This window comes from Marmota marmota, unplaced genomic scaffold (assembly GCF_001458135.2).
Source record: "Marmota marmota marmota unplaced genomic scaffold, marMar, whole genome shotgun sequence".
Lineage (NCBI taxonomy): Eukaryota > Metazoa > Chordata > Mammalia > Rodentia > Sciuridae > Marmota > Marmota marmota.
This window is the reverse complement of record NW_026000139.1, coordinates 3476913-3496725: the sequence shown is the minus strand read 5'-3', so window position 1 is coordinate 3496725 and position 19813 is coordinate 3476913. Positions and strand designations below refer to the sequence as shown.

At 62.3% G+C, this 19813-nt stretch overlaps 1 protein-coding gene across 1 annotated transcript in view; it reads left to right on the top strand.

Annotated features, from left to right (window-relative positions):
• The window catches only part of LOC107158663 (nucleolin-like), a 49874-nt gene extending 30955 nt beyond the window's left edge, over positions 1-18919 (top strand). Inside the window, exons 5-7 of the mRNA XM_048785676.1 lie at positions 8113-8170; positions 10416-10544; positions 18290-18919. Coding sequence (XP_048641633.1) covers positions 8113-8170; positions 10416-10544; positions 18290-18904 — 802 coding nt within the window. The 3' untranslated portion in view covers positions 18905-18919. The remainder of the gene's footprint in view (positions 1-8112; positions 8171-10415; positions 10545-18289) is intronic.
• Positions 18920-19813: the final 894 nt, after the last annotated feature.

The window sequence follows — 19813 nt, the reverse complement described above, 5'->3', positions numbered from 1 at the left end:
TTTTTTTTTTTTTTTTTTTTTTTTTTTTTTTTTTTTTTGGTCTAATTTAGTGGTCAGCAGTCTCTAGCTTATGTGCCGATCACCTGTTTTTATAAATGGAGTTTTATTGGCACATAGCCATGTCCATTCATGTACATAGTGCCTCTGGCCACTGTCCTGCTGCGGTGGCAGCGCTGAGCAGTTGCAAAGCCAAAACTCACTGCAGTCCCACTCTTTATGGAAAAGCGTGTGCCTGGGTCTCCTGGTGGCTGCCGGTCACCCTTTCTTGAAGCTTTCCACCGCCTGCCACGTTGACCCGCTACAGGGACCAGGAACTGGGCTTCCGCCTGGGGTGGGCAGGGTCAGGGCTTCCCTGCAAGAGACAGGCAGAAGTTGGTGTGGGACTTGGTGCAGGGTCACCCTTTCTGTCCTTCCGGGTTACTTTGCTTCCAGGGGTGGCAATGGCCACATATGGGCAGGCAGTGGGAGCTCATGAGATGACAGTGTGTCTGCCTTGCTCCACGGCCTGCCCCCTGGGTTCTGGGAAGCCCTGCAGACTGGTCTGGATGCTGGGGTGTCGCTTGCTGTGCAGCAGAGAGGACAGCACCTCAGCAGGTGCGTGCTGCTGTCAGGGCTCCCTGGGCTCCCAGGTGCCTTCCTCCTGAAGAGGAAGTGCAAGGTGGTGTCAGTGACATGGAGTCTGCCTGCCCACACGTGTCCTTCAAGATCCCTACGATGCACGCCTGTGATCCCAGTGCCTCGGGAGGCTGGGGCAGGAGGATCACAAGTTCAAAGCCAGCCTCAGCACTTAGCGAGGCCCTAGCAGCTCAGTGAGACCCTGTATCTAAATAAAACTCCAAAGGGCTGGGGCTTGGCTCAGTGGTGGAGGGCCCCAGGGTTCAACCCTGGTACCAAAAAAAGAAACTCTACAATACTCTGTATGCTTCCCAGAGTGCTCTCGGCCTCTGTAGCTCTGGCTGCTTCCCTTCCCATCCTCCTCACTCATCCACGGGCCAGCTAGACTCCCTGGTTGGGAAGATCTAGGTCATGGGAAGACCCATGTCCTTAGCTGGAGTCAGGACGGGCCGTGCCTAATTCAGGGGTAAGGCCCACGGGGAGCAGCATGGTACCACAGTGACGTGAGGTCCACGTTCAAGTTTTGTGCATTGAAATGGATCCCAAAGAGGAGAAATGGAGGAGCCCTTTGTCTTTGTGCCAGGCAGAGAGTGGGAGCCCAGCAGAGCTTGCCGATTCCCGGAGACAGTGTGGCCGTCCTAATCCAGCCTTCCCGGGGAGCCTGGCTCAGGCTGAGATGTGGGGGCCGGGGGCAGGCGCCCCGCTGTTTGGGCCAAACCAGACGGTCTCCGTGCAGCCACCTGCTGTTCTGGGGGGAGCTCACCCCATTTCTCCTGCCACCCACCACATGGTTCCACATTCTTGGGACCCGCTTCGTGGCAGCAACCCCCGGGACAGCCTAACGAGTGTCAGGGCCTTCGGGTGTGGGGGGTGTGGAGCAGCCTTGGGCGAAGGGGCTCAGCCCTCGGAGGTTCTCCCAGGGGCAGCAGAGACAGGGGACGGGCGGAGCAGCGGGAAGCATAGTGGAGACAGTTGTAGCCACAGCTGGTGACATCCCGGTCTTTCACGGTCCCTGGGATTGTCCTGGAGGTGCCACGCATAGTGGAGACGACAGGAAGTGGCCCGTCTGCCGCGATGAGGCCCCGAGCTGGTTAAGCTAACAAGAAAGGGGCCGAGTTTTCTCACCTTTCCTTGTCATCTCTGTCCTTCCTCCTCCCAGACACTTGTGGTGGGTAACAACACCAAAGGGCGCTGGGACGGTTCTGAACGGCCACCTCTGCTGGCCACGTTCTTGCAACGGCCCCATTAGCCTGAACCATCCACTTTAATTTCTTGTGATGGGATCAGCCCTGCTGGAGGCACCCGAAGAAGGGTGGTGCGGGGCACAGTGTGGGTCTCAAACTGACTCAAGCCACGGAGGTGAACCAACAAGAGAGGGCGCCCCAGGAGTCTCCGTCTGCCCCAGGGAAAGCAAGGGATCCGGAGCTGTTCCCAGACCTGGCTCAGCCCTGAGTTGGGCCATGGCGTGCCTCCTGGGGACAGTTCCTGCTAATCATAGGACATGTGCGTGAGATGGAGAGCTGTCCCCTCTGCAGCAGGCCAGAAGTCACATCGCCACATTGGCCCTCTTGAGCCTGTGTCCCTCTTCTATCTCAGCTCCTCCCCTGGAGGTCACCAGGAGGGGTCACCTGTGCCCAGCAGAAGGACCTGGGAGGTATCACTTGCTCGGCACCAGGACCTTTCCAGGGTTAAGGGCATCAGTCACAACAGTGCCCACTAACATAACTCCTGACAGGGGACAGAGGCCGGGCACAGTGAGGTGACAATTCCCCTTTCACAGGTGATTGAAACTGAGCCTCCGAGGGGTGGCAGCAGCTGGGTTGCCTGCAGACTCTGGGGCTTTTAGTGCTGCCGGGACTCGCCCCTCAGGGTCAGAACCAGACTCCTGCAAAAGCCACCCACACCAAGACCTGTCCCCTTTACATGTTGTGCGTGCCTGCCAGAATGGCCATCTATCTTCTTCCTACCTCCCACGTGCCCCAAGCTGGGTCCCGGGGCCTGTGGTACCCTGAGAGGTGCTGGGGGTTCTGGGCAGTGGGGCTCTGCGGCCAGCCGAGCTTGAGAAGTGCTACGTCTCCTCTCGCTGCTCCAGGGGGACCCCAGCTGCTCACAGCCAGAAGGACTGATGAGGGCGGCAGGGACGCGCGCAGAGCCTGATGTCAGCCATGCTGACCGCTTCCCAGGTGGTCAGCCAACTCCCTTCAGGGAGGGCCTGAGAAGCACTGGTTTAAAAGAATCATCTTTGATTTTCAAAACCCACTGTTTACGCTCGTCTTCACAAAAGGGCTGTGCTCAGCTTCAGCAGACAGTGCTCAGCCTTCACTGCTGCTGGACCCTCTGCCCGGGCTGGGCTCTTCCCTGGAGTACAGGCTGTGGCGCGCCAGGGTCACCACCCAGCAGCCTGCACCTGGCAGACCTATTAAGCAGCCTAAGCCGTGGCTTTTCTATGTACCAAATGGGCCCCGGCCTCCCTCCCGATGGCTGGGGACGGCTTGAGAGTGTGCTTGGGTACACCTGGCACAGTGCCTGCCTAACATGTGCCCTCAGGGAGCCAAAGGGCAGCCCCAGAGAAGGTCCTCAGCAGAGCCAGTCAGCAGCAGGGGAGGATATTAGGGTTTCCGTTTCTGTTCACGTTTTTATCTCATCCTTTAAATCTGCTAATTCTAAACATTTAAAGACATGCGTAGACAGGGAGCCAGCTGCACGCACACAGGAAGTTTGTGAAAGCGTCTGCCTTGGGGAGCCGCACGCCCTGAGCGGCCTCACCAGGAGGGCACCCAGTCGGGCGGGAAACGGAGGCCACTGGCTCTCAGCCAACCCCGCAGGGGCCCCCACTGTCCTTGCCAGCACAGAGCTTGGTGCCGGCTCACGGGGTTTGCTCTGGGGTATTAGCCAGGCTCATGCAGGGTCCACAGTCCCCAGACCACACTGTCCCTGCTGTGCGAGCCAGGCCCGGCCACAGAGGTGTGAGCGCCATGCAGAAGGTCTCTGTGGCAGAGCTTAGAGCCCCTGAGAAGCCACATGAGAATGGAGCTTGGTCATAGAGATGGCAGGTGGCTTCTCGTGTTTTGATGGCGTGGTTCTTAGCGGCCATCTGAGATCTCGCCAGAAGGAGGCTGGGTTGCAGGCGACTTCTGAAAAGGGGCTGCTCCAGAGCCCCTGTGGCCCCTGCCCATCCTGGAGAAGCAGTGGCCCTTGAGGCTGGCCCTCAGCTGGGGCCTGTTGCCACCCCAAAGCTGCTGTCTCAGATGAGCTCCGGGTGCTGTTCGTGCTGTTTGCTTGTCCCCTGCATGTCCCTGCCCTGTCCCCCTCAGCTCACCTCATCTTCCCTCAGGCCTTGGAGCCTCGACCTTGGACAAGGCCAGCCTCTCGCTGCTCTGGAACAGCCCAGTGTCCTTCCACACTCTGTTCTTTCTCTGCTGTCCCTGGGGCTGGGGTCTGAACCCAGGGGCTCTGTACTAGGGAGCTGAGCTACAGCACCAGCCCTTTGTATTTTAGAGTCTCTCTCCAAGTTATTTGGGGCCTCACTAAGTTGCTGTGGCTGGCCTCAAACTTGTGATCCTCCTGCCTCAGCCTCCGAGTCACTGGGATCACAGGCATGCACCACTGTGCACATCTGTCTTTCTCTTGACCCAGAACTTCCCCAGGGTCACCCAGCTGGTGCTGGACAGAGCCAGGCAAGGAGCCTCGCCTTCCAGTGCCAGGTCCCCTCCACCAGAGCCTCAGTCTGTCTGAAACACAGCCCCGGCTCCGATTCAGAGATGCTGTTTCACTCTCACCCCTGAGACTTCTCATCTAGAAAACGAGAGGGTCACGCTTGCCTGGCAAGGACCCCGGGAAAGGCTGTTGAGGGAAGCTGAACACTGTCCTCTGCGCCTCTCTCTCACTTTCCCAGAAACCAGGCCGTTTTCAGCCTCCAAGAGGCAAAGATGAGAGGGAACATGGCTGAAGGTGGCCAGGTGGCCCTGCGCAGGGCTCTCCCTGGCACAAGCAGTGGGTGAAGGAGGACTGAGCCTCAGAGGGGCTCTTCCCGGGAGGGGGCAAGCAGGACCAGGGCAGGGGCCGCCTCTTTAACGGGGCTGTCAGCGGCCCTGTGCACACCTGGCCAGGGCTGTGTGCATGGGCCACGTCCTCTGCCACCAGACGGGCACTGTCCTCAGCTCCTGGTGAAAGTTGAGGGGGCCCCTTTATTCTTGCTGAGATTTGCTCTGACTGGAGGAATAAAGGCAGGCACTTGGGGAGGTCCTCGTAGCAGCTTGTCGGTCACATCCGTGAGAGAGCATCCTCCTCGGCACAGGTCTGGACAGCCTGCCCCCTAGTGTGACCCTGCCTGCTCCACAGTGCATGGCCTGATGAGGCGATGCACAGAGGACGGGGACCCGATGCTTTGGGAGAACCCCAGGCCCGGCTCCATGACAAGGGAAGTCCGAGAGTGTCTGAGAGCTGGGTGCCGCGGCCACAGCAGTAGAGGAGCCCTGCCGTCAGCAAGGTCCTCTCTGTGGCAGAAGGAGGGGGAAATTCGCTCAGGCAGCCATCACACATGACAGGGTGGCTGGCGGGACGGAGGCAGCGTGGAGTGGCAAGGAGCTGTCCCTGGGGTGCCCCTGCAAGGAGGCCCCGGTCACGGGCAGAGCAGGTGAAGGGCCCCGAGGAGGAGGATCACCGGGGTCCTCGCAGTGAGAGGGGAGGGAGCGAGGTGGCAGAGAAGAAGGCAGGGCACCTCAGGTACCACCGCGTCCCAAGAGACAAGTTCGAGATCACCAAGGGCGCAGGAGGCCTGGGAGCCAGGCAGCCTGGGTGGTGACTGGCCCAAGTGTAGGAGGCCCAGGTAGCACAGCCCTTGGAGCTCACGGTGGGGGTGAGGGCGGCAGAAGCTACCTGCTGAGGTGAAGGGGTGGGTTTGCCTTCAGGTGTCCCATTGGCCTGTCTCCCTGCCTGCCCCAACCAGGCCCCAAGCCGCATAGGGGCTCCATAAGGAAAGGGGGCCCCGAGACAGGACGCTGCCAAGGGCCAGCTTACTGCTTCCATTACCCAGGGGAGCTTTCTATTGACCCACGAGTTCTCGGGGACAGGGAGTGGCCAGCAAGGGTCAGGAACCTTCCACTCTAGACTCTGGCGGTGGGATTGGGGGCACCCGGGTCCTTAAGCGTGTCTGGCCGGCAGCTCTCCCCCAGACGCAGGGTCCCTGGGGACCAGTCTAGGCACTGACCCTCCGTTGACTTTGTCCTGGCCCCTGGCGCGCTTGGGCAGCCTCTGTAAACCCAGGGAGCAGGTGCATGGGCCCGGGGACAGCCACTCACCTTGGGCCCAGCTCTGCTCACTGCTGTACATGGCCCTCGGGCGAGTCTGCACCCCTGAGACCAGTGGCAGCTCCCCAGTGATGTGGCTTCCTTCTGCCTTAGTTCTCTCCACCTGGAAATGGGCATGGTGCCACACTCAGGAGGGTCCAGTGCATAGCCACCGGGCGCTGGCCCACACAGGGCTCAAGGTACAAGCCAGGCAGCCTGCGTGGTTGTGTGTGCCTCTGGTGTGCTGGGAGATGGCGGCTGTGGCATATTTGAAGGGCTTTTAATGCCTGGAGGTCTGGCCGGGGTTTCTCCCCTGCGGCCTGTTCCTTACCCCACCTCCCTGCCCTGCCTCGGGTGGCCCAGACTTGTTCCGCAGCAGTGCCTTGGCGCAGGTGGGGAGCGGGCACCCGCAACCCATGTGGCTCGCACTCAGTTGGCTCCGGTTCTGCCAGCAGATCCAGCGGGAGATCAGGACGCCTGTCTTGAGTCAGGGCCCAGGCTCCTTGGGTTGCGCCCCTGCTCAGTGCCACATGCACACAGGGAGAGGCGGTTGGGCCTGCCTGGCGCCTGCCTGCTCAGCCTTCAGCAGCAGCAGAGCAGGGAAAGATGATACAGCGGCTCTGAGGGCCCCCTCCTCCTGGTGCCTCCTTCCCAGCCCCTCGCTCCCTGGGGAGGGCACAGGTGATTCGGCCCTCTTCACTGGCATCTGGGCTGCAGGGCAGGTCAGGGCTGCAGCTTGCAGAGGGGAACCCACACCACTGTGGCAGGGCGCACGCACCTGTGTGGGCCTCAGGGCCAGTGTGCAAACGTTGTGCACACCAGCTTTTTACCAGGCCTGGGCCCCTCCCACCCCACACACCCCACAAGAAATTAGGAACATGGCAACAAACTCCAGTTGTCGCAGACCCACGAACCGCCACCAATCACGCGTCCCCAGCATGGCGGAGGGGGTAGTGTGCACGTGGGGGAGTAATTGGTGAACCTGAGGTGAATGAAATAATTGGAAAAGTGAGGTGTGAGTTTGTTACCAAAGTGCGAGCGCGGAGGAGGGCTGGGGGAGGGAGGCCGTGTTTAAAGGCCCGGCCTGTCCTCTTCATTCACAGCTTCGGATACAGTAATTGCTATTTTGTGGTTTCTATTATCTTCACAGTGGGGAGCAGGCTGGCTGGGGAGGAGGCTGGGGGCCCTGCCAGGTCCCTCCCCCTGGGACCTGGCCCTGCCCAGCCTGTCCCCAGTGGTGGCCTTGGCCCTGGGAGGCAGGTTCCTTCCTTCTAAAGCTCCTTCCGAGGACTTGGGACCTGGCGTCAGGCCAGAGCAGGTACAAGCCAGGCAGCCTGCGTGGTTGTGTGTGCCTCTGGTGTGCTGGGAGATGGCGGCTGTGGCATATTTGAAGGGCTTTTAATGCCTGGAGGTCTGGCCGGGGTTTCTCACACAGAATGGCCTGTGTTCGAGTCCCACTTCTCTCCCCAGAGCTAAAGGTGCCTCATCAATTTTTCTCCCTGACCTTTGTTCTCTCTTTTTAATTCTCTTTCGGTATCTCTGTGATCATTAGCATTGGCGTTAGGATATCCCACATGGTCACACGAGTGCCCAGGGCCATTTGCTGTCCCTGCGTTGTTCCAGGACAGGAGTGGTCCTGGGCCTCAGGTCCCAGGTCCTGAGGACTTGGCCAACAGCCTTCTCTCTGGCCCTTGTTTTTTTTTTTGTAAACCAATAGGTGGTGTCACTGTTGTCCCCAGTTGCCCTTACCCCTGAAGATGGTATGTTTCAAAGACCAGCCCTGGCAGGCACTCCTTGATGGCTGGCACCGTGGCAGCAATGATGGCATGCTGAAGCCTCAGTAAATTTGGTGCTGAAGCCAGACATTTCCGGAAGTGTCTGCAGGTTTCAAAAAGTTCCTTCTAAGATCTAACTCCAATCCTCCAGCTCTACCTTAGCCCGCTCCCTCTCGTCCTGTTAGTAGAAGAAAGAACCTGCTCACCAGAGCCACTTCCCTGAAGCTGCCAGGGTTTTCAGACACAGCTTCCATTGGCCTGCAGGGGTCCGTCTGGAAGCCCCAGGCCAGGGCTCCCTGAGGCCCCCAGCTGAGTTCTGTGGTGGACCCAGACTGTAACTCTGTCACAGTTCCCCCTGCCGAGCTCTGCAGCACCTCTTCCACTGGCCACAGAAGCCTAGCCAGCCTGTTCTCTCCACCTCTCACCCTCTCCAGACCCCTGGCTGCTTGCCATGCACAAGGCGTCCAGCTGCCACTGGGCTGCAGCGGGGTGGTGAGCGCCGCAGGCTCCCTCCTCCGCCCTCCCTTCTCCTTGTCTCCCTCTCCCTTCGTCTCTCCCTCCATCTCTCTCTCTCCCACCTCTCCCTCTCTCTTTCTCTCTCCCTTCCCCCATTGCTCCCTCTCTCTGTCCCCCGCGTCACCCTCCCTTCCCCTGTCTCTCTCCCTCCTTCCTTCCAACCCCCCTCTCCCCCTCTGTGGTATCCCCCACTGCCCCCCCCCTCTCTCTCTGTGTCTCGCACACTCACAGGCTGGCTCATCAGAAACGAGGGCTGAGAGACCTGGGCAGAGGTTGAGGCTGCACAGGGCAGAAGGCTGTGGGCCCCGCGGGCACAAGTCGGGGTTGGCACCGGAGGGCAGAAGGCTCAGGCTGTCCCCCCTCTTGCCCCCTGGTGTTGGACAATCACTGAACTGTGGGGGGCTTTCCTGGCCCCCTCGTGGGCCTCCTGCTCATGTCAACCTGGCCAGGTTGGCTCCTGACAGTGGCTGGCAGGGTGGCCACACTGTTTGGCCCAGAGTCCAGGCCTGGACGCTCATTCTCCAGCTCTGCCACCCTGGGGACAGGCTGCTGATGAGCATGTCTGCACGTGCCCCTCATCCTCTGCCTGGGAGGGGAGGCTGCTGTCTCCTGTTGGCTGGCTCAGGTTGTCTCCAGGTGTCCCTGCGGAGCTTGCTGCAGATGCTGTGGTTCCCACTGCGCAGGGCTGACCTCCAGCCCCGGGGAGGCCGAAGACAGACAGGCGTCCACCCCACAGCGAGCCCTGGCCTTGCAGGTGGCTTCCAGTCATGTCTTGGGGACATCAGAAAGGGCTGCTGTGAGCTAATGGGGACTATGGCTGGGTTGAGGGACCGGGCCCTCCAGTGCTGGACCCGCAGGCTTGCCCACAGACCCCAGTCCTTGTGGCCACCACACACATCATCCCTGGGGTCCCTGTGCCTCTCTGAAGAACTGGAGCCAGAAGGTCAGGTATCTGAAGGGGCCCAGCAGAGAGCTCCTCACCAGCCCCATGCGAGGCGGGGACCTGAGAGGCCGCCTGGCTGTCATGGGACACGTTGGCCTTTAGGTGGCAGGATAAAGCAGGTTTTGGGGACTGCACTGCTTGTTCTCCAGACTCACCTTCTTGTCCCACCTGCCTGGCCTGTGTCCCCAGCCCGCGCCCCCCCCAGAGGGACAGGAACCTCCTCACAGCGGGAAGATGGACAGACTTCATTCTGGCTCCTCCTGTCCCTGCGAAGCTGGCCTCGTGGCCAGTGCCATTCCTCGTCTGCACAGAGGAGGTGCCAGGAGGGGCCGGGCTCCAGGGAGCTGCGAGGAGACGTGCGGATTCATTTTGAGGCCTCATAAGGCGGCTTCTGCACGCTGTCCTGCCGGCAGAAATCGGGCTGGCAGATGCCTGGTCATGCCGGCGGCCGCGGGTTAACACCTCGGATTCAGCTTATGTCGTTTGAGGAGGGCTGACGGCCTTCCCTGTGTTTGTCCCTGGTCGGTCTTTGGCCCTGAAGCATCCTGGACCGTCGGGGGCATGTGGGAGCCGGGGGCCGCGGGTGTGTGTAGATTTTCAAATGCGCCAGCCCTCTCTGCAGAGCCGCACGTTAAATATTTATCGGCAGCAATTTGTGCGTCTGCAGTTGATAAACGGACACTAGGAGGGGGCTGGGGGTGGGCAGGCGAGGAGAGGGCCAGGGAGGCCCCGAGGAAGCTTGGGCCTTTTGTCCTGCGTCTCTGGGGGGAGCAGGCCACAGGGTTGGCGTGTCACCTGTGTGATCCCTGCGACAGGAGGGCCGTGTTCTCGGCAGAGCGCTGCCTGGCTCTGGCTCACAGATATCAAAGGACAGCTCAGGGGAGGGGACGTGGTGTGGAGGAAGGAGCTTTGTGTCGATCCAGCGCAAGCTCTGAAGGCACCTCCTAGGTGCCAGTCCTGGGAGCCACCGCTCCTGCTCACCTGCTCAGCCTGGGGCTCCCGTGCAGCCAGCTGGACCTGGACGTGGACCAGGCCCCACGCCCAGAACCCGGGGCCTCTCTGGCCTGGCTACCCGGGCACAAGCCTGGATCCCCCCGGGACTGGCTTCCCCGTCAGGAAGGGGAGGACAGGGCGCCCCAGCCGGCAGCTTCTTGGAGTGGAGCTGAAAATGACCTCCCCTTGTGAGCCACCCTGGGCCTGATGGGTGTGCCGCGTTTGCCTGGGTGCACGTGTGACCGTCCTCCGGCTGCCCCACCCTCTGCAGGCCCCTGAGCTCAGACCCCATCTGCTTCTGTCCACAGCACCTTCGGAGAGCTGAAGACGGTCCGCTTGCCCAAGAAGATGACCGGGACAGGCACGCACAGGGGCTTCGGCTTTGTGGACTTCCTTACAAAGCAGGATGCCAAGGTGAGAACCTGGGGAAGGCTCGAGGCCTCTTCAGTGCAGCGCACGCCACTCCCGAGCTTGTGTCCCTTTTCCTGACCGTGCTAATTCATGCTGCACTTCGGGAGGGAACGCTCTGGGTTTACGTCCGTGACATGGAACAGGGCTGCTCCCTTGCACCCATACAGGAGCCTAGGCTGCGGGTTTCCCAGGCCTCTGCACACCAGAGAGGGCTCTGCCGTCCAGCTCTCCCCAAGGCGGGCAATGTGCTGTGTGGAAAGGCGCTCAGAGAGGAGAGCAGAAGGTGCCAGGGGCGGCCCGTGGGGACACCTCTCCCCGTCACCTTCGCACCCCAGCCAGGCTGTGGCTGGTGCTGGTTGTACGTGGGAGGCAGCCCCGGTGGCCCCACATGCACACTGTGCGCGTCCCTGTGGCCGTCCCGCCAGGCTTGGTTGGCTGGTCAGAGGTTTGTGGTGCTGAGGACTCGACCCAGGGCCTCGCAAGGGCCAGCAGGGCTCTGCCACTGAGCCCAGCCCTGGCCTTTTGAAGTGGGGCCTCTGCTCCAAATTTGGGTACGACAAGTTGGCCCTGCTGTGGGTGCCGGGTTCTCACCTGCCACCAGCAGGCGTCCCCGCTGTGTCCTTGGTCACTGCACCCTCAGCCCCGAGCTCCAGAAGAAAGGTGCCTGCAGGGCCATGGCCGTGGACTTCCCTCTGGGAGCTCTGGCCTCAGCCCCCTCGAGGTGAAGGGAAGCCACAGGGAGGCCATGCTGGTGGCCCTGTGCCCTCCGCCCTGGCGGGGAGTCCTTCAGGAAAGCAGGAGCTTCTTGAATGCACCACGGTGTCACGAGGGTCCCAGTGAGGGGTCAGCTGGCACGGAGCCCAAGGTGCAGCTCCGGATCACCGCACAGCCCCTGTAGGCCCTGGGAATACCCCGGAGGGTCCTGCCAGCCTTTGTCCCCACGCCTTGCACCAGGTGCCTGGGCTGTGGCCACGCTCGTCTGGACGCCTGCTCCTCCCTCCTGGGCTGGCAGCCTTTCCGTGCCTCCCATCAGGGTCTGAGGTACAGCCCTTCGGGCAGCAGGCCCGGGGCAGCAGGCCCAGGGCAGCACGGGAGGCGGCAGAGGGCAGTTATACGGCCCGGCGGGCTCACGGATGGCCGCGCCAACCCTGCCTGGGGGCCGTGGGTGGGTTTCCTCTGTGGAGCCCAGCGCTGGGCATAGGTGTGGCTCCACCGGCTGCTCGTACCGGGCAAGTGGGCCTGGGAAACACCCCAGCAGGCTGTGGCCAGCACGGGAGGTTGGCACACAAACCACGAGGCCAGACTGCCAGTCAGCATCCCAGTGCTGCATCGCCCGCCATGTGAACGTGGGCCAGCGGCCCGCTTTGCGCCTCCTTCCCCTGTGGCGTGGTGGCAGTTCCTTGCAGAGTGGCCTGGGGCCTGGGTGCCGGGTGTTCCGGGAACAGGCCAGCCCGGCCTCCTGTTGGCCGTGAGGGTGACGCAGGGGTGGCCACAATGGAGTGACCCAGGGAGAGGCATGGGAAAGGGCAGGGAGCAAGACGCCCCCTTCTAGCCTGAGCTTGGGTCACCGTGACACGGCACTCGGGTCTGGAGGCACTCGGGTCTGAAGCCCAGGACATCTTAGGAGCCCTGATGTCCCCAGCAGTGAATGCCAGTCCCCCGACAACGCTGGTATCAGCTAGACCTCCAGGTGTGAAGACCCAGCATTTTTAAAGATCCTCCCCACGTCATGCCAGGGAGCAGGACACAGGGGCTGAGGGGCCGAGGGGGCATCGCAGGATGCCCAGGACCCACCCGGACCTGAATGCAGGGGCCTCCCCAGGTCCTGGGCCACTGCTGCCCCCAGGCACGGGGAGGTCTCTGATGGAAAACACTGGCGGGCTTCCAGAGTCCTGCATTCAGCAGGACAGCACTGGATACCATAAGCGTCGTGTTTTGATCCTGGCAGGACTCAGGACGGGGCAGGAGGCCTCTGCGCCTAGAGTCACGGAGGCCCCGAGGCCTGCGTCCTGCTCACAGGCCCACAGCCAGGGCTCGCCAGCTGGGCACAGTGGTCCCTCCCGCCTCATCTGTGGGGTCCCCTAACCCAGTGCCATCTCTGTTCCACCTCTTAGGGACACCTTGACAGAGGCCAGAGGCTGTCCCTGGGAGCATCTCTAAGAACAGCCTCTCCAGTCCCCAGAGAAGGGGTGGCATTCCTCATGCCTCCCTGCAGAGGCTCAACCTCCCTGCCTCCCCCTGGCCAAGCCTGAGGCCAGCCCAGGAACCAACACACATGTACTAGGGCTCCCAGCCAGGTCCCCATTGGCTGAGTGGCCACCAATGGCCACTGGGATTCCTCTTAGAAGCCCCCGTCCCCCAAGCGGTCATGGAGGAAGGAAGAAAGGGCCACGGGGAGGGCGGCCTGGGGAAGAGCTGCTCGAGGTTCCTCCTCCTCCCCGGCCGTGCCTTTGTACTTCTGCGGCTGCAGCTGTTTTTATTTGCCGCCGCTGCTGTTGTTTTAAAAGGTCTATTTTCACATGGAATGTTATCCAATTAGCAGAGCAATGTGTCGGCTTAAATAAACACGCGGGGGAGCCGAGCGCCATGGCGGCGGGCGCTGGCAGCCGCCTCCTCTCGCTGTGGAAGACGGTGCGGCCGACCGTGGGGTCCTCCAGCTGGCGGCTCCCGCGCGCTCACATGCCGCCCCCCCGCCCNGTGGAACGACGGTGCGGCCGACCGTGGGGTCCTCCAGCTGGCCCGGCTCCCCGCGCGCTCACATGCCGCCCCCCCGCCCCCCCGAGCCAGGGGTGGGCACCTAGGGAGCCACAGGGCGCAGGCCCCACGCCTGCCTCCGTCCGAGGGAGCTTGGAGCAGGCTTCTCCCAGCCCTGGTCACCTTAGAGTCCACTGTGGGAGGGAGATGGTTTGGGAGCCACAGGCTGGGGACAGGCCTGTGGGTATCTGTCTCAGAAGCGCACTCCACCACATGGTGTCATTTCTCAGAAGGGCCCATAGTCACTCTTTGTTGTGCACAGACCCCACAAACCGGGAGATATTTCTCCCTCCACGCAGACCAGGAGCGGTTGGCAGGGGTTGCAGGGTTGCTGAGAGGTGGCTCTCAGGACCTGGCGTGTGGGACACAGGGAATGGGTCTGTCCCGGAGCACCCACCGTACCCACTGTGGGGGGCGACATCAGAACGTCCCCCAGAAGTCGGTGGCCCTGGGCTGATCCTTAGCCAGCTCAGGGGCAGGTCACTGCTGGCTGGGGGCATGTTGGCGTGGTCTGTGTTCCCTCGGGCTCTGCCAGGACAGCTCCCCAGGGAGCCGGAGGGGCCTGGAGGGCACCCTGGGCATCAGGACAGGATCCATGCCCGGCTCTGCCCAGGAGCCAGGCAGCCCTCGCAGCCACGTGGGACTGAAGTCCTGCCAAGGGCGTGCAGTGGGCTTTTGTTGCTGGGAGGAGGAGAGTGTCCCCAGGGAGGCTGTGGAAAGGTCAGACCCGCGGCGCTGGCAGCTTCCAGGGCCTCCTGCTCTTCAAGATGGCCGTAGTCCACCTGCACCGTCACCCCACACCACTGATGTCGTGGGGTTCAGACAAGGTGGTGGGAGACTTGGTTCCCCAGACCTGTGGGCCGTGCCCCACTCAGAGGAGAGCCAAGGCCAGGATTTCTGGGCAGCTGTGGTCAGTGTGCCCAGGGGCTGCCGTTTTCCCAGGGCTCAAGTTGCTGTCTGGAGAGGAGCCCCACCTGCCCTCCAGGAGCTCAGGCGCCCAGGGAGTCAAGGTCCAGGGTCAGGGTCAGAGCACGCAAGCACGCACATGGCTGCAGTTCAAAGGCAGACAGGTGTGTGAGCCCAATAGGGCTGAGGGACTCACCAGGGGCCAGTGACAGTAGAGAACTGTCACCTCACTTAGGCAAAGGACGCTTGGAGGAAAGGTGAGGGCCGAGAGGGAAGGAGTGCCCACCTCGTCCCACCTCTGAGCTGGGCCCCCATCACTTCACCTGAGCAGAAACCCGCGTGTATGAGCCCTGCCGTGGTGCCCAGGAGTCACCTCCTACGGGGGTGGGGGGGTAGTTGGGAATGGCCAGCATCCGCTGTCAGAAAACCACAGGAAGGGGCTCCCAGGGACAGGGTGGCCCCCCCGTGGCCTTCTCTTTGCCGACGACTACAGACTCAGAGCTCCATCCTGGACCTTAGTCTTGCCCAGCAAGCCAGCGGGGGCTCGGTCTCTCGATCCTGCAGCATGGGTCACAGTCCCCGACTACAGTCACGCACGTTGGGTGCAGTGCCAGACCAGGGCTATGTGTCCAGTCAGGGTCCCAGACTCGCTCCCCAGTCCTGACGTGCTCCTGGCCTGTCCCGTCTTGGCGGGCTGAGGGGCGACGCTGCAAGGGAGCCGGCAAGAGACCCTCAGTGAGGAGAAGCCACGGTCTCTCTGGGTATTTATTTTCTGCGCACAGTGCACCACTGAGGTGGCAGGGACACAGCGCCTTCCCTGCAGGGGTCAAGGCCAGGCCCGGGAGCAGCTGCCGGGAGGAGGCCAGGTGTGCTGGGCGCTGGGCGGGCTTCTGCTGCAGCCCGTGGGAGAAGGGCGGGGCCTTCCAGGGCTTGAGCCAGGGGTGGGACGTGGAGCCACCGAAACCCAAGGAAGGAGGAAGCCGGCCTGTGTGGGCCCTGCGTGGGCCCGGCCCCTTCATCCCTCCCTTCGCTGCGACAGAAGGACAGAGTCCTCTCTGAGCTGGGGGCCGAGTGCTCGCAGTTCCTCGAAGCCAAGAGATCGTGACACTAGGAGAGCGTCAGCCCAGGGCGGGAGGTGGCCCAAGGGGTCCTCAGTGGGGTCCTCAGTGGAGCTGAGCCGCAGGAGCCCCGAGCCCTGCAAGGGACCAAGGCTGCTGGGCACAGGCCACCCTGAGCTGACCCTAGGAAGGTGGGGACGTGGCCGTGGCCCAGTGGGCTCAGCCTAGGAGGAAGCAGCTGGCAGACCTGGCCTGTCACAGGGGACCTGCACTCCCCCGCCCTGCCTGGCACCTTCCTGTGCCTCGGTGTCCCCTGGAGCCTGGGCCATCTTCTTCCTCCGCGCCCCCCCTCGCCCCCACAAGCTGCCAGCCAACACGTTCTCATTATGCTTCTTCAATGAAGCCCAGTCACTCTGGATTATCCAAGGCCAGATTTAGCCTGGAATCAGTGTCCTCCCTGCTGCCTGCGACATTTTGAGGCCACCAGATTCCAGCCACCAAGGCCGTGGGCACCCGGGAACGCAGCCTGACTTCCCATTAACCTGCGGGGATGGAACTGGAGGGTGGTTCTGCTATTTTTGGAGAGCCACATACTGTGTGGTAACTGTCACACAGAGCTGTGTGTCAACCTACCATTGCCCCTGTTCCGTGGTGGGAGTGAAAAGTCCAACGCACAACAACAACAACAGCGGCCTGCAGCAGGACCCTCCCCGTTCACTGCTGCTGCCTTTCCTTTCCACGGGCAGAAGCTGAGGCTCAGAGACGTTAAGCAGTTTGCCCAACATCACACAGTGAACAGGGATTTGAACCCAGCTAGCCAGCCACAGAGCCCATCCCAGGCTGACCGTCACCCCTCCGTGAGCCTGAAAGCCTTTCAAAGAGAGGCCATTATTAAGTGTCGGAGGAGCGCAGAGGAGATGGAAAGGGTCAGGGGCAACATCGGGGAGCCAGGAGATGGTTTAGGGACCCACACCAATCCTCCAGGCCCAGGAGTGAGAACTGTTTCCCAGGGTAAGGCGCGCACACAGGAGGCCACAGGAGGCAGAGGCTGGGCCGGTGGGGGCTGCCTCCCCGGCTTCCTCGCCTTCTTCCAGGTTGAGGCCGAGAATCCAGCAGATGCTGCTCTCGGCCGCCCCCACCCCCATATCCCGGACACACTCCTCAGCGACGCTGGCACCAGGATGGCACTGCCGCCATGCCAGGCTCCCCACCAGCTCCTCTCCCCCCTCCAAGCCCCGCTCCCCTACCAGGCCGTTTCTCTTCCTCGCCAGCTGAGAGCGCGTGTGTTTAGAGCTCGGAATGGGCCATTTCGGCTCCGAGTCCAGATGCATTTTTATATCCGCCTGGAAAAAGCGCAGAGGCTCTGCTGGCTGCCAGGAGGGTTTTTAAAATTAAAGTTAAAAAAAAAGGGAAGACGCAGTTCCCCGCACCTGGCCCTCTTCAGAACCGTACCATCCCTCCGTTGGCCACTTGTGCTCAGGGCTATGTTCCACCCCTCCCATCCCTCCCTCTCCCGGGTGGGCACTGGGTGTCCTGGGTGAGTTCTGCCCTCAGCCCCTTCACAGAGGTGACCAGGTGACCAGGGCGGGGCGAGGTCCGGTGGTGTCACCACTTGCTTCCTGGGACTGTGGGATGAGGTGCCTGCCCCAGGCAGCTCCAGCAACCTCAGGGCACCCTCTGTGGGCCCCAGAGGCTGTGCGTCCACAGTGGAGGTCAGCAGGGCCGGTCCTTGGAGGACCTCCAAGACAGCCACAGTGCCTGGCATCCTCGGCTTGTGGCCTCGTCACTCAGCCTGTCTCCATGCAGCGGACCCCTGGTGGCACGGCTCCTGCCAGATGAGCGCCCACCCTCCTCCACTGTCCCCTCACCAGGGCTGCCTCCTCCTAGTTCAGTCATCTGAGCCCTGGGGTGGCCCCGACACAGCTCAACTGTCCAGACTCCTCGTGGGTGAGAGCCAAGGCCTTCCCGGCTTCCAGGCATCTCGGCTCAGGGGAGCAGGAGGGACAGAACCCGCTCCTCGTCCAGTCCCAGGGCTGCTGTCCAGGACCCAGTGCAGAGCACAGGCCCCTCTCGCTCTCCAACCCTGTCAGGGACACCTGGGCCTGGGCCTCTTCAAACCCAGCACCTCCCTTATCTCTGCCGAGAAAAGGGTGAGGTGACATCAGGGGCACAGAGAACTGGCCCTGGGACCACCCCTGTGAGCCCCACCCTGTCCTGGGACTGTTCACATCACCTCTTCTGTCTCCCCCGAGCTCCGCACTGGCTCACACTGACGTTCCCATCCAGAGACAGGGATTCGATCGCCCGGTCATGAAGCTGTGGCTCACGCCTGCAGTCCCAGCAGCTCTGGAGGCTGAGGCAGGAGAATCACAAGTTCACAGCCAGCCTCACAATTTAGCGAGGCCCTGAGCAACTTAATGAGACCCTGTCTCACAATAAAAAGTCAACAGGCTCAGTGGTGAAGCACCCCTAGGTTCAGTTCCCAGGACCCAAAAAGCAGAAACCCTACAGGAAGCCTTCCTGACGCGATCCCACACGTAAAGACAGGGAACTGGGCCGAGTGTGGAGGTCCGAACAGCAAGGAGGGAGAGGAGGAGCGTGTGCCAGGCCCCCAGCTGCAGGGCCAGGGCTGGGCACGGGCAGCGGAAGGGCAGGGGACTCACAAGGAGTCAGCAGAAACCACAGGGGACTTACTGAAGAACAATGTGGAAGACAGGGCCACTGGGGCCAGCAAAGGAGAGTGGCACCAAGTGACACAGGGCTGCACAGTTGTCATGCGGGGGAAAGATGGAGCTGGGCTTCCTGTGGCTGATGGGTGGGGGGCGGGGAGCCTGCTAATGGAGCACCTTGTGCGTAGTGGGCGTAACACAGGAGTGAGGCCCTAGCCAGGCGGCCGGCCCACGCAGGCTGTGATGGTGCTCGGGCCCTCGCAGCGTACCTGTAAACAACGACTCATGGACAGACCGGCCCCAAGCCCCGCATCATCAGGCCTCAGTCTCAAGCACTGCCTTGTCTCTGGTCCCCTTTCAGAGAGCCTTCAATGCCCTGTGTCACAGCACCCACTTGTACGGCCGAAGGCTAGTCCTGGAGTGGGCGGACTCCGAGGTGACCCTGCAGGCCCTGCGGCGGAAGACGGCCGAGCACTTCCACGGTAGGAGGGCGTGGGGACTGGGCCTCAACCGGGGCTTCCTGGAAGGCAGGAGGGGCTGGGCCCCAAGAGCACCACCAAGGCCCCCCGCACCCAGTGCCGGGCAGCACCCTCCTGTCCCCGTGGCAGGAGGCTGGCCCCTGGAGGCCTCCTTTCCCTCTCGGGTGCCTTCGCTTTGGGGCCAGGTGACAGAGGACAGGTGCCAGCTCTCTTTCCCCTCCTGGTCTGTTGGACGGGTCATCTGGCAGGGAGTGCAGACCCTCTCCCATCTGCCTGGGGAGCCAGGCTCCAGGATGGGGCCAGGACAGTCCCTCCTGTGGCTGACCATGGTGCTGAGGTGCCTGCAATCTTCCTCCTTGTCCTGGGGCACGTGCCTTCCTGTGTCTCTGCCTGTCGTTCAGGCCCATCCTGGGGGGCATCTGAGGGCCAAGGGGACCTGGAGCCAGGAGCAGTTGTTTGCTGCTGGCCAGGGAAGCTGGGGCTGGAGAAAAGGGTGAGGTGACACCCTTTTGGAGAGCAGGGCCTCTGACAGCCCGCTGGACCCCAGAACGTCCTCGGAACCCAGCGGCAGCCGGAGGCCTCGGGTGTGGCCCACCTGCCAGGCCTACAGAGGCCGCCCTGCCCACCCTGGCTGCCCTGCTCCGCTGCTCCCCCACGCTGTTTCCCAGACCCGGGCAGGGCCTGACTGTGCCGCTCTGTCCTCTGTACCATGGTGTCTTGCCCCTTGGTCCCTCTTTATCCTGGACGCCTGCCCTCCCCGTCCCTCTTGTCTCTCGCCCTGTTGTGTTGGCCTCTGTGGTTTATTGTCCTCATGGAACCCACGCCAGCCACGTGGGGCTGTTGTGCCCATCTTTGTGGGTCTCGGGTTCCCCGCTGGGGACATTTGAGCCAGGGCGAATGTGAAACCAGAGACACAGAGGCCAGCAGATAACCTCGATCTCATTAAGTCCGCAAGTCCTGACGTGCAGAAAAGGAACGCGTCCCTATCGACAGGCATTGACAAGCCCGAATGCACCCTCGGCAAATGTTTGTGTAAGGGACTGTCCCTCCCCTGCCCCCACTACTGCCCTGGTGGGAGAGAAGCCCGGTTAGTAAGCTGAGGTCCACGGATAGCCCCCTCCCCAGTGGGAGGCTCTGCCGGAAGCGCCCCTGGGATCAGCCCTGGGGGTGGCTTAGCCATAGGGGCCGGTCACAGCCCTGCCGTGAACCCTGCGGGATGCAGTCCCCGCCCTCAGCCCGTTTTGCAGATGGGAAAACTGGGGTCACCCACCCGCAAGGTGACTGTGACCCCTGGGACCTTCAGTTCCCCGCCCGACTCGGGCACTGGGGTCCCAGGCGCAGGCCACTGCCAGGCAGGGTGTGTGCTGTGTGGAGCCTGGCGACAGCCCTCCCCTCTCGGGGCCCCT